The 20,001-nt window shown below is 37.6% G+C and overlaps 1 protein-coding gene across 3 annotated transcripts in view; it reads right to left on the reverse strand.

The window, feature by feature from the left end:
- Positions 1-20,001, reverse strand: part of DYM (dymeclin) — a 387,283-nt gene that overhangs the window by 328,523 nt on the left and 38,759 nt on the right. For all 3 annotated transcript variants that reach the window (XM_047764400.1, XM_047764416.1, XM_047764407.1), the window contains exon 3: positions 5,629-5,681. In XM_047764400.1, coding sequence (XP_047620356.1) covers positions 5,629-5,681 — 53 coding nt within the window. The remainder of the gene's footprint in view (positions 1-5,628; positions 5,682-20,001) is intronic.

Genomic DNA, 20,001 nt, shown 5'->3' on the forward strand with positions numbered 1-20,001 from the left:
TAAAAATGAAAAGACAGAGAACTATAACTCAGATGAGGGAGAAAGGAAAAACCCCAGAAAATCAGCTAAGCAAGGAGGAGATTCTCAGCCTCCAGGAAAAAGACTTTAGACTGTCGATGCTGAAGAGGATGCAAGACATTGGAAATAAATTGGAGGCAAAGATGGATAACTTACAGGAAACACTAACCAAAGAGATACAAGATATAAAACTTAAACAAGAAGAGATGCAAAATACAATAACTGAAATAAAAAACTCACTAGAAGCAGCTAACAGCAGAATACAGGAGGCAGAAGAACGAATAAGCGAGGTGGAGGACAGATTAGAAGAAATTACGGATGCAGAACAGAAAAGAGAAAAAAGATTGAAAAAAAATGAAGAGAGTCTCAGGGAACTCTGGGACAATGTTAAACACACCAACATCCGTATTATAGGGGTGCCAGAAGGAGAAGAGAGAGAGAAGGGGACAGAAAAAATATTCCAAGAGATAATAGCCGAAAATTTCCCTAACATGGGAAAGGAACCACTCACTCAAATCCAGCAAGCACAACGAGTACCATATAAAATAAACCCAAGGAGGAACACACCGAGACACATAATAATCAAACTGACCAAAATTAAAGACAAAGAGAAAATCTTGAAAGCAGCTAGGGAAAAGAAACAAGTAACATACAAGGGAACCCCAATAAGGTTATTGGCAGATTTTTCAGCAGAAACTCTGCAGTCCAGAAGGGAGTGGCATGATATACTTAACGTGATGAAAGGAAAAAACCTCCAACCAAGAATACTCTACCCAGCAAGGCTCTCATTCAGATTTGAAGGGGAAATAAAAACCTTCTCAGATAAGCAAAAGCTGAGAGAATTCAGCAACACTAAACCAGCCTTACAACAAATACTAAAGGAACTTCTCTAGGCAGGAAAGAAAAGATCAGCAACAGGAAACAAAAATTCCACAAATGACAAGGCTCACCAGTAAAGGTATGTATACAGTAAAGATACGAAATCATCCATGCACAATTATACCATCAAAATCAGAAATCATGAGAAGAGGTAGGTACAAATGTGGGACACCAGAGATGAACTTGCAATTAAGAGACCAACAACTTAAAACAATCTCATATACATATAGGCTCTTACATCAAAACTTCAGAATAACTGCAAACCAAAAATCTACAATTGATACACAAACAAGGAATCTCTGGAGAAGAAATATATCTCATAGTAAATAAGTGCATAATCCACCATGAAGGGGGTCATTTGACATCATTCTTGGAATGCTGAAGTCTTCTTAGATCTGATTCTGATTTCCTTTCCAGCAAAGAACTTATGATAATTATAATTAAATAATGCCACTGTACAATTAAATAATACAGTTCTACAATTGTATTATTAATAACCATTTCTTCCCAAGGTACAACGTAAAGTCTATAACGCCTTGTTTATCACATTACCTAGAATGATGTAATGCCTTTATTGAAGAATCAGCGAGATGGAACAAATTGTGAGGACATATTTATATAGTTACACTGTTTTTTAACCAACTTATGCATTTTATATTTTACTTATTTTCAGAGGGTGTATTATTCTTGTTATGCTTACCAGTTGTCATTCTTTTTACTATGCTATATAAAATATTTAATGGTATATAAGGCTTTCTTCTTTATAAATTTTAGTTGCATAATATAACAATTTAATATAATGCTAATTTTTAAAGAAAAATTGAAATGTAATAGATAAAACTAAGTAGTAAAGATGAAAGTCATAAAATTGGGATAAAGTATAGAATAAATTTCCTATTTGTCTCAGCATATTTTCCATTCCACTTCTCCAGTGGGAGTCACTTAATCTGTTTCTTAAGATCCATGTTATAATAATCTGTGTGAATATAATTGTGTGTAAATGTATGTATTTTATTCTGTAAAAAAAAATAAATAATAAATAAAAATTTTTTTTAAAAATTGATGGGGAGAAATTACAAAAGAAACCTTAAAAGAAAATCCTTCACATCTGAAGGAAATGCGTTTTTTGACTGAAAGACTCCATCGTTTATCTCCAGTAAAAGGAGTGAAAAAAGACCCACACAAGAATATATCACTGTAAAAAAAAAAATCAAAGCAACAGCAAGGGGCACAATTTTATAATTAAGAAAATTGACAAATACAACCCTGCCACACAATCAAAGTCAAGATCATTAGTGAAACTCACATTAATAGCATGTAGCCATGATATGATGTATTCAGAACAGTAGGTCACTTCTATGATCTTCCTCCCACAAACCCCCATCTAGCCACAAGAGCAAAATATCAAACAAACTAAGGGACATTCTAGAAACTACTCTACAAGTACTCCTCAAAACTGTAGAAGCCATTAAAAATGAGGAAAATCTGAGAAAGAGCCAGACCAGAGGAAGTTAAGGCTGCTTGATAACTAAATGTAATGTAGTATCCTGGAACAGGAAAAGGACATTTGGGAAAACTAGTGAAATCTGAGTAAAGTGTCAAGTTTAGTTGACAGTAAAGTACCAATGCTGATTCCTTAGTTGTGACAAGCGTACTATATAAGATGTTGACAATAAAGGAAAATGATGAGGGTTACATGGGACTGCTACAAAGCTCTGCAACTTTTCTGTAAATCTAAAGCTATTCTAAATTTAAAAAAAAAATTTTTTTTTGTCTTTTTAGGGCTGCACCTGTGGCATATGGAAGTTCCCAAGCAAGGAGTGGAATAGGAGCTGTAGCTGACAGCCTTTGCCACAGCCACACAGAATCCGAACCATATCTGCAAACTATACCGCAGCACATTGGCAATGCCATGTGGGATCCTTTAACCCACTGAACAAGGCCAGGAATTGAACCCACATCCTCATGGATACTAGTAGGGTTCATTACCACTAAGCCACAACAGAAACTCCCTTAAAATTGCAGTTTAAAAAAATCTCAGTAGATGGGTTTAACAGAAGAAAAGATTAGTAAACTAAAGACAGGTTAACAGAAAATATTCTACCGAAGGTCATAGGGAAAAAAATAATGTAAAATTTTGTAAAAGCCTAGCAGGCATACGGGACACAATGAAGATGTTAACAGAAGTATAACAGAGATCCTAGAAAGACAGGACAGGCAAAACAGGACAGAATCAATGTATCAATCAATAATAGTTGAGAATTTTCCAAAACTGATGAAAGACATCAACCCACAGATTTAAGAAGCTTTACAAATCTCAAGCAGGAAAGAAGGGAGGGAAGGAGGGAGAGAGGGAGGAAAGAAATCTGAGTAAAGTGTCAAGTTTAGTTGACAGTAATGTACCAATGCTGATTCCTTAGTTGTGACAAACGTACCATATAAGACACTCCTCAGCATATTATTCTAAGATGCTGAAAACCAAAGGACAAAAAAGAAAACCTTAAAAGCATGCAGAAGAAAAAAGAAAAACTTCATTGTTTTCAAAAGGACAGTAGTAACACTGACAGCTTTAAACTCAACAAAAATGAGAGGAACAAGAACAGAATGATGTACTAAAGTACAGAAAGAAATTAATGTCAAACTGTTCTATAGTCAGCAAACACATCCTCCAAAAGTGAAAGAAAAATGAAAACATTTTCAAACCAAAGAGAGAATTGTCGCATACCCACATAGCTCTTAAAGGTTGATATGTACATTTATATTTATGGATGTGAAAATAAGTTTCTGAATACTGTTGAGTAAAAACAACATATAAATAATACCACTTACATAAAACTATCCATATAAATAAATACACAATACTCTGAACAAAATCTTAGCAAAGAAGATCAGCAGTGATTTCCCAAACTGGGTAATGCAGGAAATTTTTAACTGTACCACTATACTGTTGGAATTTTTGGAATTAAATATATATATATTAACACATATTTTTGGCATTAACATATATAATACACATACATATATCCTCTTTTTTTGCTGTTCCCTAAAGTGGTTTTAAATATAGAATGACATACTTAAATACAGAATATCAAGTGAAAAACAAAGATTAAAATAATTGTGCACATGCATATATGTTTGTAAATGTATATCCAAAGAATAAGTAATAGAAGGCAAAACATTAAAAGGGCTATTCAGGGTTGTGGAATTATGAGCAATTACTTCTTTTTTTCCATTTTGGTATGCTTTCCACATTATATTAATAAGTAAATACTACTCCCAATTTTAAAATGTTATTTCTGTAAAATCCCCAAGGTCACATTCAAAGTCATCACCATAATAACTGCATTAATATTATCAGCAAGCTGTCAAATTTTTGAAAGCCAGATGTTTAGTGTAAAATTCTCAAATCTATTTAACTGCAAACAAAATTCAAGGCAACTATTATGATAGCATCTCTATCATTACCAACATAATTTGTTTTTAAAAGCAAAAATATTTCATCAAAGACTGCTTCTGGCAGAGTAACTTATATGGGACTTAGCCACACAACTTACATGGAGCTTATTACCCCAAGCTTGATTCAAAAACAAGCTTGTTATCACTTCTTAAGTTCCTGTACAACAGGCATTTCGCTACATTATCTCCGATTTTCAAAGTAACAATGACACATATAACTATTCACATCTTTTAAGTATTCACATTTCTTTCCAATAACTACCAAGGGAGTTCCCGTCATGGCGTAGTGGAAATGAATCCGACTAGGAACCACAAGGTTGCGGGTTCAATCCCTGGCCTTGCTCAGTGGGTTAAGGATCCGGCACTGCCGTGAGCTGTGGTGTAGGTCACAGACATGACTCAGACCCCACGTTGTTGTGGCTCTGGCATAGGCCGGCAGCTGTAGCTCTGATTAGACCCCTAGCCTGGGATCCTCCATATGACACAGGTGCAGTCCTAAAAAGCAAAAAAAAAAAAATCCAGTAACTACCAAATTGAAAGTATTGATAAATGAGGTCCCAAAAAATGAAATTTGTTGACAGAAATAATGAATAATGATGAGATGCCAGGCACGATACTGGATATTTCATATGTTATCTGATTTTCTCCTTCTGAGAACCCTGGAATTTACAGGAGGAAATTCAAGCTGAGCTGATAAGTAGCAGAGCTGTAATTAAGATCATAAAATAATTCCAGAGCCCATGTACTTTACCATAACACCAAGTTGTTACTACTAATTTGAGAAGCTTCCTAACATATTTTCCAATTAATGAGCGATAATTATTCTAGTTAGCATGGCCGACAACAGCATACATAATACATGTGGTTGACAAAGCAAAGGATGAATGATCCTATATTCTCTAGGAACTATACAGTCAACTACTAAACTAATAATATTTAGGTTTTCTCAGTATTTCGAAATTCACAAAAAGAACAAGCTCTTTGGCTTAGCAGAGTCTATTAGCACTACTTGGAACTAATCACATGTGACTCACTGCTGTTAACTGAATGGTACTCTCTAGTAGCATCAGTGAAAACCATGACAGAATTATTAGTACTATTGTAATTATCATCATCAAAAATATATCACCTCACTAATTCAATTCATATTATACTAATAAAAATTTTAACAGAAATTCTGAAATAATTTCCTTCATACACATACATATATATACACATTACACACACACACTCTCTCTCTCTCCCCACCCTTTCTCTCTCATTTTTCCTCCTTACCTAAAGACCTGCAGACTGAAATGGTTGCCTCCTCCAAGAGCTTCAACTCGGTACTAGAGAAAGAAAAGAAAGGTAATTAATAATTATACCCCTATGTACACACTAACCAGTTAAAGGAATATAGAAAGATAAGAAAGACAATTTAGAAGGAAAATACAGTATAGAGTGGTGAACAATAAAATCAGCAAAATGAAGTTAAGCTTCTATTCTCAATGTAATTAGAAAATTTACTCAACACAAAACTACTAAAAGAAAACCACTTGGGGCGCCCTGCCTAGTGGGTACTGAAGTGGGGAGGAAGGGGGGCTGAAGGGACCTGGAAAAATTCAAGAAAGGTATTTCCAAGCACAGAGCACAAGGCAGGGGTCCCATGTACCCAGTTCCAAGGGCAGTGCTTATCACAGGATTATAGTTACTTAGAAAAATGCCATTATTTTAAAGAAATACTTTAAGTCTCACAATATCTAATACTTTCAGGGAGTTCCCGTCATGGCTCAGCAGTTAACAAACCTGACTATTATCCATGAGGACTCAGGTTCGATCCCTGGCCTCACTCAGTGGGTTAAGGATCCAGCGTTGCTGTGAGCTGTGGTGTAGGTCACAGACGTGACTCAGGTCCCACATTGCTGTGGTTCTGGCGAAGGGTGGTAGCTATAGCTGGGACTGGACCCCTAGCCTGGGAACCTCCATATGCCATGGGTATAGCCCTAAAAAGACCAAAAAAAAAAAAAAAACTTTCAATAGTTCAACAACAACAAAAGGGAAGAAGAGAAAGCACATGCATAAACCTCAGTAATTTATATAGAGAAAAACAGAAAAAAGATGCAAACTGACAGGAGACACAGAGACATAGAGGGGGTTTTTTTTTGTTTTTTTTTTGTTTTGTTTTGTTTTTTTGTCTTTTTTTTAAGGCCGCACCTGCAGCATATGGAGATTCACAGGCTAGGGGTCTAATCGGAGCTGTAGCCACTGGCCTATGCCACAGCAACCCTGGATCCGAGCCACGTCTGTGACCTACACCACAGCTCACGGCAACACCGGATACTTAGCCCACTGAGCAAGGCCAGGGATCGAAGCCACAACCTCATGGTTCCTAGTTGGATTCCTTTCTGCCGAGCCATGACAGGAATGCCACAAAAACATTCTTATATTTAAAAACAGAGGAAGCTTCATGACAAGGGATTCAGCAATGATTTCTTGGAGGTGACATCAAAAACAAAGGCATCAAAAGAAAAACATTCGTAAACTGGATTTCATCAAAATTAAAAACTTTTGCACATCAGGGGATACTATCAACAGTGAAAAGTCAACCCAAGAGAATGGGAGAAAATATTTGCAAATAATACACCTGATAAGGTGTTAATACCTAGAATGTATTTTTAAAAAACTCTGGCACAGGACTTCCCATTGTGGCTCATCAGTAACAAACCTGACTAGTATCCGTGAGGACACAGGTTTGATCCCTGGCCTCACTCAGTGGGTTAAGAATCCGACATTGCTGTAAGCTACAGTGTAGGTCTCAGACACAGCTCAGATCTGGCATTGCTGTGGCTGTGGCATAGACTGGCAGCTGCAGCTCTGATTCGATCTGTAGCCCAGCAACTTCCATATGCCATAGGTGCGGCCCTAAAAAAAACACTCTGAAACAACAAAACCCAATTTAAAAATAGGTAAAGGGTTCAGACAGACATTTCTCTAAAGAAAACATAAAAATTGCCAAAAGGTTTATGAAAAGATGTTCAACATCATTAGTCATTAGGGAAATGTAAAACAAAACCACAATGAATACCAGTTCATACCCATTAGGATGGCTATTATTTCTTAATAGCAAAAAGCAGAGCAAAGAAGAGAAAAGGAAAGGAGAGTAAGTATTGGAGGGGACATAAGTAAGTAACATGCCCTTGTGCATTGCAGGTGGGTATGTAAAATAGTACAGGTGCTGTGAAAAACAGTAAGCCAATTTTTCAAAAAATCAAATATGGTATTACCATATGATCCAGCAATTCCACTTCTGGTTATACATATACCCAAAGGGATTAAAAGCAGGGACTCAAACAGATATATTTGTACACTGACATTCACAGCATTACTCACAATAGCCAAAAGGCGGAAGCAACCAAAGTGTCTGCTGATGGATGAATGATGGCACTAAATGGGGTATATACAGACAATGGACTATTATTCAGCCTTAAAAAGGGAAATTCTAACATGTTACTTTGAAAACATTATGCTAAGTGAAATAAGCCAGTCACAAAAAGATAAATATTGTATGATTCCACTTATATATAAGGTCCCTATAGTAGTTAGATTCATAAATGGTGGTTGGCCATTGGTGTGGTTGGAGGCAGGGAGGTGGGAGGGGAGGGAATGAGGAGTTGGTGTGTGGTAAACTCAGAGTCTCAGTTGGGGAAGATGAAAAAGTTCTAGAGATGGAGGGTGGAGACAGTTAAACAACAGTGTGAATGTACTTAATACCACAGAAGGGTACACTTTAAAATGGTTAAAATAATAAACTTTATGTGGTGTGTATTTTGCTACAATAAAAAAAAAAAAGTGTCTTCCAATTCCAATTCAACTAGTTACTAGCTATGTAAGCTTAGGATAGTTTCTTAACTCTATGCCTCATATATAAAACAGAGATGATAATAACTGTACCTGCTTCAAAAGGTGTTATCATTAAATTATGTAATAGGTATAAGAGCACTGAGAACAGTGCCTGGCACAAAATAAAATCTCAGTAATGGTAGCTATTACAGATTCCAAAATACACTGCTTTTTTCCCAGTTAGTAAATTAAAATAATGCTTTACATTTGTATAACTCTTAAATGTTTTTCAAAGCACTTTCCAATTTATTAGCACATTTAAATTCCATTAAAACCTTTTCTAATGAGCAAGCCCCTTATAAACCCAATTTTAATAGATAAGCAAACTGAAGCTTCCAAGGACTTTAAAAGTAACATTCCAGGAATCAGAAGATTAGGAAAAACAAGAACCAGCCTTAGAGCCTGGTGACTGGTTTAAAAATTTGTGTTCTGCTCTGCCAATACACACGGCACACAGCAAATCCTCCAAATGGGCAAGTCTTCCATGGCTAGTTTAAAAATCCTACCTCCTAGGGTTCTCTGCTGTGGCTGATGAAGCATACTTTTAAAAAGAGCAATCCATAAGCATTAAGGCTTATGACAAGAAAATTTTAAGAGAAACTATGAAAGAAAATGGATTGCTTTAGCTAGTTCCAGAACTATGTTGTCCAATGTGGTAACCCCTAGCTACATGTAGTGGCTGACTGCTTGAAATGTGGCCAGTCCAAACTGAGGTGCACTGAGATATAAAATATGTACCCGACTGTTGACTGCAAAGATTTTTTTTAATAGAAAATACTTCATTATTAATCCTTACGTTCATGAAATTATAATATTTGGGATCTATTGGGCCAAATGAAATATATTCTTGAAGTTAATTTCACCTGTTTCATTTTACATTTTTAACGTGGCTACAGACAATTTCAAGTACATTCAAGTCTCACCTTTTATTTCTATTAGAGCTGCTCTAGAACTTGTCTCCCAGCAACTGAGGACAGGACCATATGAATGTAGTATTATACATACATACAAAGCTAAAACTCACTAAATACTTCAAGGAATATGCCATTACCTTAAGAATGTCAAATTATATCCATATTCAGAAAGATAAATATCTTTTCAAAGTAAATCTTTAAGTTTCTTCTAAGATTGCAAATTTTTTAGCCAAAATAACCTAGAAATAATTCTACGGTGCTTACATGTCCCTGATCTCTATCATTATAGTAGATATTGGGGGAGTGTCTGCTCATTATCTGTCTGCTGCCCTCCCCATCCTTTTCTTCTTCCTTCCCACCTACTCCTCAGTGGTGAGCAGGGGCACACAGCTTATTCAGTCTGACTCCACTCCCTGGCCATAGATGACTGGATCAGAGACAGGCATCGAATAAAAGCTATGCCAGAGTCATAGGTAATTTGGAATTGAGATGGAAAGGTTTTCCACCATGGAGAGAACTGGGCTACAGAGCTAAGGGTGACAGAAAGCCATCCTCTAGCCACTGAGAAGCAAGGATAAACAGAAAGGACTCTCAAGATTCCTGCTGGCCTTCCAATTCTTGGGACCAGCTCTTCCTGAAGCCCAGCTATGTTTCTGATCTTGGATTCCAAGAGACAGCCCCGTCTCTTCATCACACAGGGCCCTCTTTCTGGCATACGCTAAATCAAATTAATTTTTGTTAATAACCAAAAGGCTCCTAATTAATAAATCACGGTGGTCATATTTAATAATACACATTAGTAGTTGGCAAGAAGTGGGAACTATGAACTACTCAGTTTATGGATTACTTGGGCAAAAAATAAAAGTAAAGAGGTATAAAATGCAAAAGATTGTAAAGAGTTTTATGAGGTTAATAACTAGACCACATGCATAAAATCTGTTTCACTGGTGCTTCTACTTTCCTCAGTCAATAACACTCTCTTAAAACCAGCTGGACCCATGAGCTTCAATTATATACATGTGGCTATAACCTTCAAAAGCTTTGGAATCTGTTTGTTCAACAAACACTGCCTGGATGCCCAGGACATGCTGGGCTCTGTGAAAGATGCTGCCTCTGCCTCCAGGCTACACTGAGGCATGAAGAAGTAGACAGACTAGTGCAGGGAAGAATGGAGATCAAGCCTGGCCCTGTGCCTGGGCTTACAGGAGTACACCCAACCTACCCTATTAGCAGTCAAGGTAGGCATCCTGGAGGAAGTAACTGTCTGTTCTAAAGAAGCAAGAGAAGGCAGCTGCACAGACAAAAGGGGGAGGGCTTTCCAGACACAAGGAAGAGTGTATGCAAAGGCACGGCAGTCACAGAGAGCCTGGCAGGTTCTGGGAAGCAGAGGTCAGTCAACACCGGGGAATAATAAACTACAAGCCTGGAATAACATACTACACGGCTAGAGTGCAGAGTTCGTTTCTCAACTCTTTCTCAACAGAAAGATACTGAGTATTTCCCAAACAAAAAACAAAACAGGGTTCCAATTTCTTTTTAATATAACAGCAGCCTGAAAAAATAATTCCACCAAGTACTAGTGAGGTTGGTTTGAACACTTTCTCCAGGAAGCCACCTCTGAGCACCAAAGGCCAAGTAAGAAGCCTGGTTTCTATCCCCAAAGTATCTAATCATAAAACCAAGCACACAGTAGCAAGACTGCCAAATTATCTGTCTGTGGCCCCCCTAGATTATGGACTCCTTACTCATCACAGAGTTCCCAGCCTGGTGCAAATCAGGCACTTAATAAAAATGGACTGAACCAATGAAATCCTCTGTCAGATACTTCATTCATCAGGACAAAATTCACTCCTTCCCTGGCCCTCAAGAGACACTGTACACTCTCCAGATTTCGAGGCAACATTTGCCCCCAAGCTTAAATTTTTATTAAGATATTTTTAAAGTCACTTACTTGTTTCCAAATGTAAAATAATGTATCTTTTGGAAGCAGCCTGGGCTGTCATTTGAGGATGAAGGGATAGGAAAGGCTGGGAATTAGCCCATCTTTATTGAAAAGCTCTGTCTTGTGGTGAACCAGCCAGCACCAGCCATTCTGTGCTTAGGCCCATCGAGCCTGGGGCCCCTACACACAGCCATGGTTCTGTAACAGCACCATAGCTATCACCTCCTCAACGACTGCCACACAGGTCAGAGGCATCTTGAGTGTCCTGAACATAAGCTCCATGAGAACAAGGGAAATGTCTCATTCACCTGTACGTCCCCCCGCACCATGCCTGGTACAGTGGCTCAGCCAGAAAGAAAATGCCTGGTAGTGACCTATCAAATCACGGTCTCATAAAGCTCTGCTTGTTGCCATATCCCTGCCATTTCTGCCCTCTGAAGTTCTACAAAGGAAATCAGCCAGGCAACCCCTGCCAAAAGCAACACACTGATTGTTATAATAGAATTCCTTTCCTCCCACCCCTCCATCCAATTTTCTACACTTCTTGGAACATTTTAAGAATAATCTTCTCTCCCATTTGCTTGATTTAGAGCTAAAATGAGGTGGTGAGCAACTGGGGTGGTTGGTAACTGTCGCTGCCTGTTATAGGCATCTATGCACAGTCCTGTTTAGTCAAACAAATGAGCTCAGATGTTCTGGCAGCAGACAACTAACAAATCATCATTTGCAGTAAATAAAAGTAAAACTGAACTGCAAAAGATGCCAATGTTTCCAAGACAATTACAATTAGAAACCGAATGCTGTTTCTGAAAGCATATTTGGGGCATTGGAAGCAAACAAAAAAAGGGCAAAAAGGCAGCAAATATTCATATCAATACAGATTAAATAGATTAATGTCACACAGAGGTCTTCAAACGTCCTGTATACCTAAATTCCACAACCAGCCCAACTTGGAAAATATCATTAATGAGAGATTGGGAATAAACACTTAAAACTGGAAGTCAAAATTTGCTAATGAACTAAACTCTAGATAAACAATCATACTGATCCAATGGCTGTGTTGGAAGCAATCCTTAGCTGTAACAGCAGACCAGGCTCCTCCTCCTCTGGGCTGCTATCATTCCAGCAGCAACAGAAACAGATGGACTCACAGAACAGGAATCTCAGTTTTTTCGGGTGATGTCCCAGTGGACAATGAGACCAATGGGACTGGAGAGCTATGCCCAAGAACCTCGCACTCACACACCAGGGAATTTGAAACTAGTCTAGGGATTTTTTCCAGTTTTAAGATCCTTCACTGGGTTTCCCTGAAGATAACTGAGCAAGGAAGAGGTTATTAAGATTTTTCACAACTACAGGAAAGTTCCTGAACATTACCACTGCCATTGCTGGGCTATATCCTAAGTCTATTCCCTTCCCTACTTTGATTTCACAAACAGAACCTCCCTCAGGAGAGAACTGTCATCACCCTCAACTTCGCACTCTCCACATGTTTCAGTGAGTTTCCACGACGAAATTCCCCAAGGAATACCAATGACACAACTGGATTACTCCCAAATAATCAATGAAATCTCTGCCACCTCTGCAGAATGCACCAACATACACCATGACAAAGTTCACTAACTGGGGAGTGTGGGTGGCAGAGAAGACTGGCAAGGTAAAATGAAGCAAAAGAGAGAAGAACCTCAAAGCCATGTTAAGGAATTTGGGTTTTATCCTACATAAAATGGGAAGCCGGTAACCACAGAATCAAAGATACACACTAACAGAACGCTTAGCAGCAGAAGGTGCCCAGGTGTACATCAGTTAAATGTTCATTCTCGGATTTTTGGCAAAAAAACAAAAAGATAATGTGAAAAGCAACAACAATGCCTCCAGTAGTACATATGATAAAGCCTAACCACGTGCTCACAACATCTACTATAATTAATCATTGCTGCCAACTACTGGGCCAGCAAACTTGGATAAACCACTAACTGGTACTAACAGCAGAACACAATCAAGTGTGTAATCTTTAAAAATTCTATGTGCTAATAATACACCAAAAAACCACTAACAGAAATAATAATGGATGACTCTGTACCCATTTAGAGACAGGTCACTTTCAATACTTACCCTCCGAGTGTACTAAGCCTCAGTTTAACCATTACCATCAGTTAACAAACCCATTCCTGCACACTGCCACATGGATTTCCCGTCACTCGCACTACTGAAGACAATGTATATGCCCATATAATAGAAAGAGTACAGACGCCTAAGCCACATATTTAAATTCCTGCTTCCTCATTCCTAAGTATATGACCAGGCAAGACACTTCATTTGAGAGTCTCTGCTTCCTTACACATAAAGTGGAGGTAAGGATGCCACCATCTCATAGGATAGTTGTGAGGACTACACGGCGAAGCATGGAAAGTACTCAGCACTCAACTCAATAAAGAGAAGTTCCCTAACTCCTCAACAGCAAAACAAAACAATACCACAAGTGAGAAACTGTCAACTCTGCGTATATTTATCCCTTAATACATCTTACAGGTAATTTGCCAGTCGTCGCCTTTCTTCCCCCACTGAGGCAGAGGGGAAGTATAAAGCATAATTTAGTAATTTTTGAAGCGGTTTTACATTTTGAAATAGTATCAAAACAGCTGTGTCAAAAAACTGTAGGTGAGATGCTTTGATTTTATTTCCATTAATATGTTACTACAATAGAAATATAACCCGTGGCTTACAATGGAAATCAAGATTCCTTATTCATCAAGCAAAAATTCTCAGTATTAAATAACATTTAACAAGTAGCAGAAAAGAAACTTAAATCTAGGTAAATTTTTTCCTTTATACAAAGAAAATAGTTTTTATTTATTATTGTAAAAATGAACCACGCTAAAACCACAATGAGGTAACACTACCCATCTATCAGAACTGCTAAAATAAAAAAAGAGTGATATCATCAAATGGCTGGCAAGAATGTAGAGAAATTGGCTATCACATACATTACTGGTAGGAATGTAAAAATGATACATCCACTCCGAAAAATTGTTCTGGGAGTTTTATATAAACATTAACCATATAACTCAGTAATTCCACTCTTGAGCATTTATCTCAAAGAAATAAAAACTTATGTTCACACAAAAATCGGTACACAAATGTTCAGAGCTGCTTTATTCATAATAGCCAAAAACTAGAAACAACCCAAATGTCCTTCAATAGGTCACTGCTGAAACAAACTATGGTAAACACACAACATAGACTACTACTTAGCAATAAAAAAGAATGAACTATGATATATACACAACAACTTGAATAGATCTCAAGGACACTATGCTGAGTGAAAGAGCCTACCTCAAAATGTTACATATTATATAATGAATAATATGATAAATGATTCATTTATACGACTTTCTTGAAATAACAAAATTCTAGAGATAGAAACCTGATTAGTGGCTGCCAGGGGTTAGAGATGGGAAAGGCAGATAGAATGGATGTGGCTGCAAAGGGAAATCACAAGGGAGCCTTGCTCGGCTGAAACAATCATATATCTTGACTGTGGTGGTGGTTACACATGTGATAAATGGTATGGAGCTATATATGTGCACACAAACGAGCGCATATCTAACTGCTGAAATCTCAATAAACTTTGTCACTTTTACCAATGTCAATTTCCTGGGTTTGGTACTCAACTATACAGTTATGCAAGATGGTACCAGGGGGGAAAACAGAGAAGGATACAAGGAATTTCCTTGTACTTTTTTCTGCGGGGGCGGGGGGGCAACTTCCTGTGAACCTATATTTCAAAATATTTTTTTGCGTGTCTTTTTGTCTTTTCTAGGGCCACGCCCAGGGCATATGGAGGTTCCAGGCTAGGGGTCTAATTGGAGCTGTAGCCACTGGCCTGTGCCGCAGCCACAGCAACACAGGATCCGAGCCGCATCTACAACCTACACCACAGCTCACGGCAACGCCGGATCCTTAACCCACTGAGCAAGGCCAGGGATCAAACCCGAAACCTCATGGTTCCTGGTCGGATTTGTTAACCACTGTGCCATGACAGGAACTCATCGAAATAATTTTTTTAAAAAGAATCATGGAGTTCCCATTGTGGCAGAGCAGAAACAAATCTGACTAGGAACCATGAGGTTACGGGTTCGATCCCTGTGCCTCACCCAGTGGGTTAAGGATCCATGGAGTTCCTGTCGTGGCGCAGTGGTTAACGAATCTGACTAGGAACCATGAGGTTGCGGGTTCGGTCCCTGCCCTTGCTCAGTGGGTTAACGATCCGGCGTTGCCATGAGCTGTGGTGTAGGTTGCAGACGCGGCTCGGATCCCGCGTTGCTGTGGCTCGGGCGTAGGCCGGTGGCTACAGCTCCGATTCAACCCCTAGCCTGGGAACCTCCATATGCCGCGGGAGCAGCCCAAGAAATAGCAACAACAACAACAACAACAACAAAAAGACAAAAAGACAAAAAAAAGAAAAAAAAAAGGATCCAGTGTTGCCATGAGCTGTGGTGTCGGTCTGCAGCTATAGCTCCGATTCGACCCTAGGCCTGGGAACCTCCATATGCTGTGGGTGCAGCCCTAAAAAGCAAAATATAAATAAATAAATACAAATAAAAGCTATAAAACTTAAATAGAAGTTATATAAACATATATACTACTTTTTATATACATACATACACACACAATTTTGCTTGAATGCGTTTATGCTATATGAATGTTGTCATAACTGGCTTTTAACAAACACTTAATATGCTGTGGTCCATATCTATAAACACATGATCACAGCTTTTTTTGGCATGCCTAAAATTCCCCGGCCAGGGATTAAACCCAAGGCATAGCAGTGACAGTGTCGGACACATGATCATTATTAATGACTGTGTACTGTTCCAGTGTGCAGATGCACCATTTTTATGTGTTTGTTCATTCATCCAATCTCCTTACTGGCAGAAACTCAGATGTTAGCAATTTTCTGTTATTATAAACATTGCTACGAACGTCTTTACACATACATCTGTCTACATATATTTCTGAACTTGTCCAATCATCTCCTTAACATAAACTCTAGAAGTCAAATTGCTAGGTCAATGACTCTTCTGATGAATACTGTAAATTACATTCCAGAAGGATTTAACCAATTACCATTCCCACCAAAATGCATAACTGTGGCTTTAACCCACACATACTCCTAAATCTGCAGAATTACAAACCCAAATCTTCTGACACCAAATCCAATGATTTTTTTATTCAGATAAGCATGTGTTGACAGTAAGCAAGCATAAGAACCTTCATGACAAATACAGATTCTTTTTCCCCTCTAAAATGGCCTACAGAAAAAAAAATAAAATGGCCCACAGAGAAAATCAAGGAGGATATGGCATCTAATTGGCAAATTATCACACCATTGTTAATTTAAAACAAGTTCAACACCACCTGAATTCTTTCACTGTACCAGGCAGTTGATTTCTGCATTAACTAACATGGAGGGTGGGGTACAGAGAGTTTACAACTTCTTTCTATTTAAACTCCGTGTTATAAGCCTCTGGCATGACAAATAACTCTGGCCTTAACTTGAAGCATGGTAAGTGAAGAGGATACAGAAATGCACAAAAGAAAAAGAAAAAAAAATATGAAGTAAAAATGTTGTGGGCAATATTTTTTTCATTATAAAAAGAGATAATCAACTATATCACCCACTTATGCAGAATATGTATCCGAATGTCATCAGCCACAATTCACGAGGTGACAGAAGAGAGGAAAAACTCCTCTAGCCTTGATGGTTAGATCTGGTCTCTTGGTGGAGACCCTGCCATTAGTTTGTGCGTGAAAATAAAAAGAGCACAGCTCAGTGGTACAGCACATATCCCTTCATTCATCAACAGAGTACCACTGTTAGATTGCAAGCAGTTTTCCGAAAATGACAAACAAGAAAGAACATTTGTCAGTAGGGGGAAAAAATTAAATTTCATATGAAGCCTGTAGTTCAGGAATTCAAGTTCCTACAACCAAAATAAATATATAACATAGGCCACCTTAATGAACTTAATACCTATTCCTGATCACTGTCACACATGAAAATATGTAAGATTTATTTACAGTATTTTAGCTGGTATAACAGGTCAGACAGGCTACAGTTGGCAAATTAAAAATACCCACCGTTGTTAACAGAAACAACATATTTAGGCAGATAATTTTAATCGATCATCTGTGACCTATTTCATGACACCAACCTACAGCACCAGAAGGAATTGTTTGTGGTCCTTTAGGCAGTTTCTACCATGCAACATTTATTTTTCTGTTTCAACTTTCTCTTTTCTATCAACCCATCTGTCTCACTCTTCATCTGTCCACACTTCCGATTTTAAGTAACATAAGAAATGGAGGAGTTCCCATCATGGCTCAGTGGTTAACAAATCCGACTAGGAACCATGAGGTTGGGGGTTCAATCCCTGGCCTTGCTCAGTGGATTAAGGATCCAGCGTTGCCGTGAGCTCAGACGCAGCTCGGATCCCAAGCTGGCTGTGGCTGTGGCTGGCAGCTACAGCTCCAATTAGACCCCTAGCCTGGGAACCTCCATATCTGCGGGAACAACCCTAGAAAAGGCAGAAAGACTTAAAAAAAAAAAAAAAAGACATAAATGGAAATGCCAGGCTATGGTGTTGGCCCTCAGGGATTTAAGAAAAAAGAGGAGTTCTCACTGTAGCACAGTGGGTTAAGGACCTGGCATTGCTGCAGCTGTGACACAGGTCGTAGCTATGGCTTGTATTCGATCCCTAGCCTGGAAACTTCCATATGCCACAGGTATGGCCGAAAAAGAAAATGGAGGTTGAATAATACATAATCTTAGAAAAGAAGCTTACCAACTGGTTGTAGAACAATAATGCAACCTAAAAAAAAAAAATTACCATAATCTCATACACAGAAGTAATTTGCGTTGCAGATTTTAAATCAGATTTTTAAAAAATGTATACTACAGAGAAAAATAATTTATTTTAAAAAACTAAAATTGCAAGTAAGTATTTATACATTTAGCAGATTTTTGGTAATTTGAACTCTACTAATTTAGGTTGTTTGGCTAAACTGAGTTGAAACTGACTTTTTAAAGAAAGTATTTCAACATGGGAGGAGGAGATTTAGGAAAAGAACTCTTTAAGCTTCTACAAAGAAATGCGTTCAAAGACTTTAGCATATTAATTGCTGATATACAAATAAATTTGCTCATTAGCTTATAACTTGCAATGTGTATAGACTTACATACTATTCAGAGTTCTCTCACTTTGATTATTTCATTTGATTGCTTTTAAAAACCCTGAGAAGTTGACTAAAGAAATAGGAGTATCTTTATTTTACAAGAGACAGAAATAGAGAAGCTAAGTAACTTGTTCAAGGTCACAACATAAGAATACACATATCTAGCTTCTAGTTTAATATTCTTTAACTATGAATACTATTTAGCTACTTTATTAAGGCAAAGTCACATAATATCAAACTAGAACATTACCACTAACTGGAATTTCTATATATACATAAAAGAAGTTGTCACAGATGTATTATATATTATTAAAATTGTATCTATGTTATGATTTAAATCACTTAAAAATATGTGAATGATAAAGAACTAGAAGAAAATAGAAAAAATTTCCAATAAGGAAAATGGTAAGATGATAGGTTAATTTTTTGTAATTGCTTTGAAATCATAAACTATTGTTTGGTAAGGAAGCTAAATGTCATTATATATTCCCTATTTCACAGCTTTCAGTAATTTAGACTGGTTTTACTTTACTTTTAAGCACACCAATCTCATGCGAATCCAATAATGAAAGATGATAAGCTCACAGTTCAAATCTTTTAATGAAAAGCAGATGAACAGAAAGTTGTTGGGGGGAGAATTATAGATTTCTGAACACTGATTGGCTGAACGATCAAAGTAGCTGTAATTATGAGGTTTATAAAATAAACACTGAAAATTCTTAAGTCTTCTTCACTGAAAATTCCACCATAAAATTACTTCAAAATTGATATTTTATATTAATAATGTCATTTTCAGCCCACAACACACATTCCCTAACAAGTTATGTTTGTCAGTTTAAGACACAACCTGAGTAAAATCAACAAGTAACCATTCAGAAAAGCATAGAAGCACTTCTGAAGACATTTTCCCCTTACCTTAGCAAAGAGAGAATTACAGAAATCATTCACAAAACTGACAAGAATTAGCCCATTCAGTGGTTAAACTGTGGGAATGTTAATGTTTTAAAAGAACCTATTCATAGGAAAAAGTCAAAGGATAAAAACTGCATATAAATTTATGATAGCAATTTTTAATGCACCAAGCAGAACCAAAAAGTATTTATATTCATGTGATTCACAGACAATCCTATGTGTTGTCATTCAACTGCAAAAATGAAAGAAAGTATAACTATTTAAATGTCGAAATTTCAGCAATTACCATACAAGGTCATATTGCATTTATTTTCTCAAGAAAGCAACAAAAGAAATGGCTTAAAACTTCAGATTCCAGGAGCTCCCATCGTGGCTCAGTGGAAACAAATCCAACTAGGAACAGTGATCCCTGGCCTCACTCAATGGGTTAAGGATCTAGCGTTGCCATGAGCTATGGTATACAGGTCTCAGACGTGACTCAGAACTGATGTTGCTGTGGCTGTGGTGTAGGCCAACAGCTCTAGCTCCGATTGGACCCCTAGCCTCCATATGCCACAAGTGTGGCCCTGAAAAGCGCAAAACAAACAAACAAACAAACAAACAAACAAAAACTCTTCAGATTCCAACCAAAACAATGAGAAAAGGAAAGACAGGAGCAAAACCTACTTTCCCCCTTATTTTAATGCTTTAAACAGTGTTAGTTTTGTTTTCTCCCATTTAAGCTTCTAGTTGAAAAGAGCAAACAATCCTGAGCAAACTCAA

The sequence above is a fragment of the Phacochoerus africanus genome, chromosome 2 (genome assembly GCF_016906955.1).
Source record: "Phacochoerus africanus isolate WHEZ1 chromosome 2, ROS_Pafr_v1, whole genome shotgun sequence".
Classification (NCBI taxonomy): domain Eukaryota; kingdom Metazoa; phylum Chordata; class Mammalia; order Artiodactyla; family Suidae; genus Phacochoerus; species Phacochoerus africanus.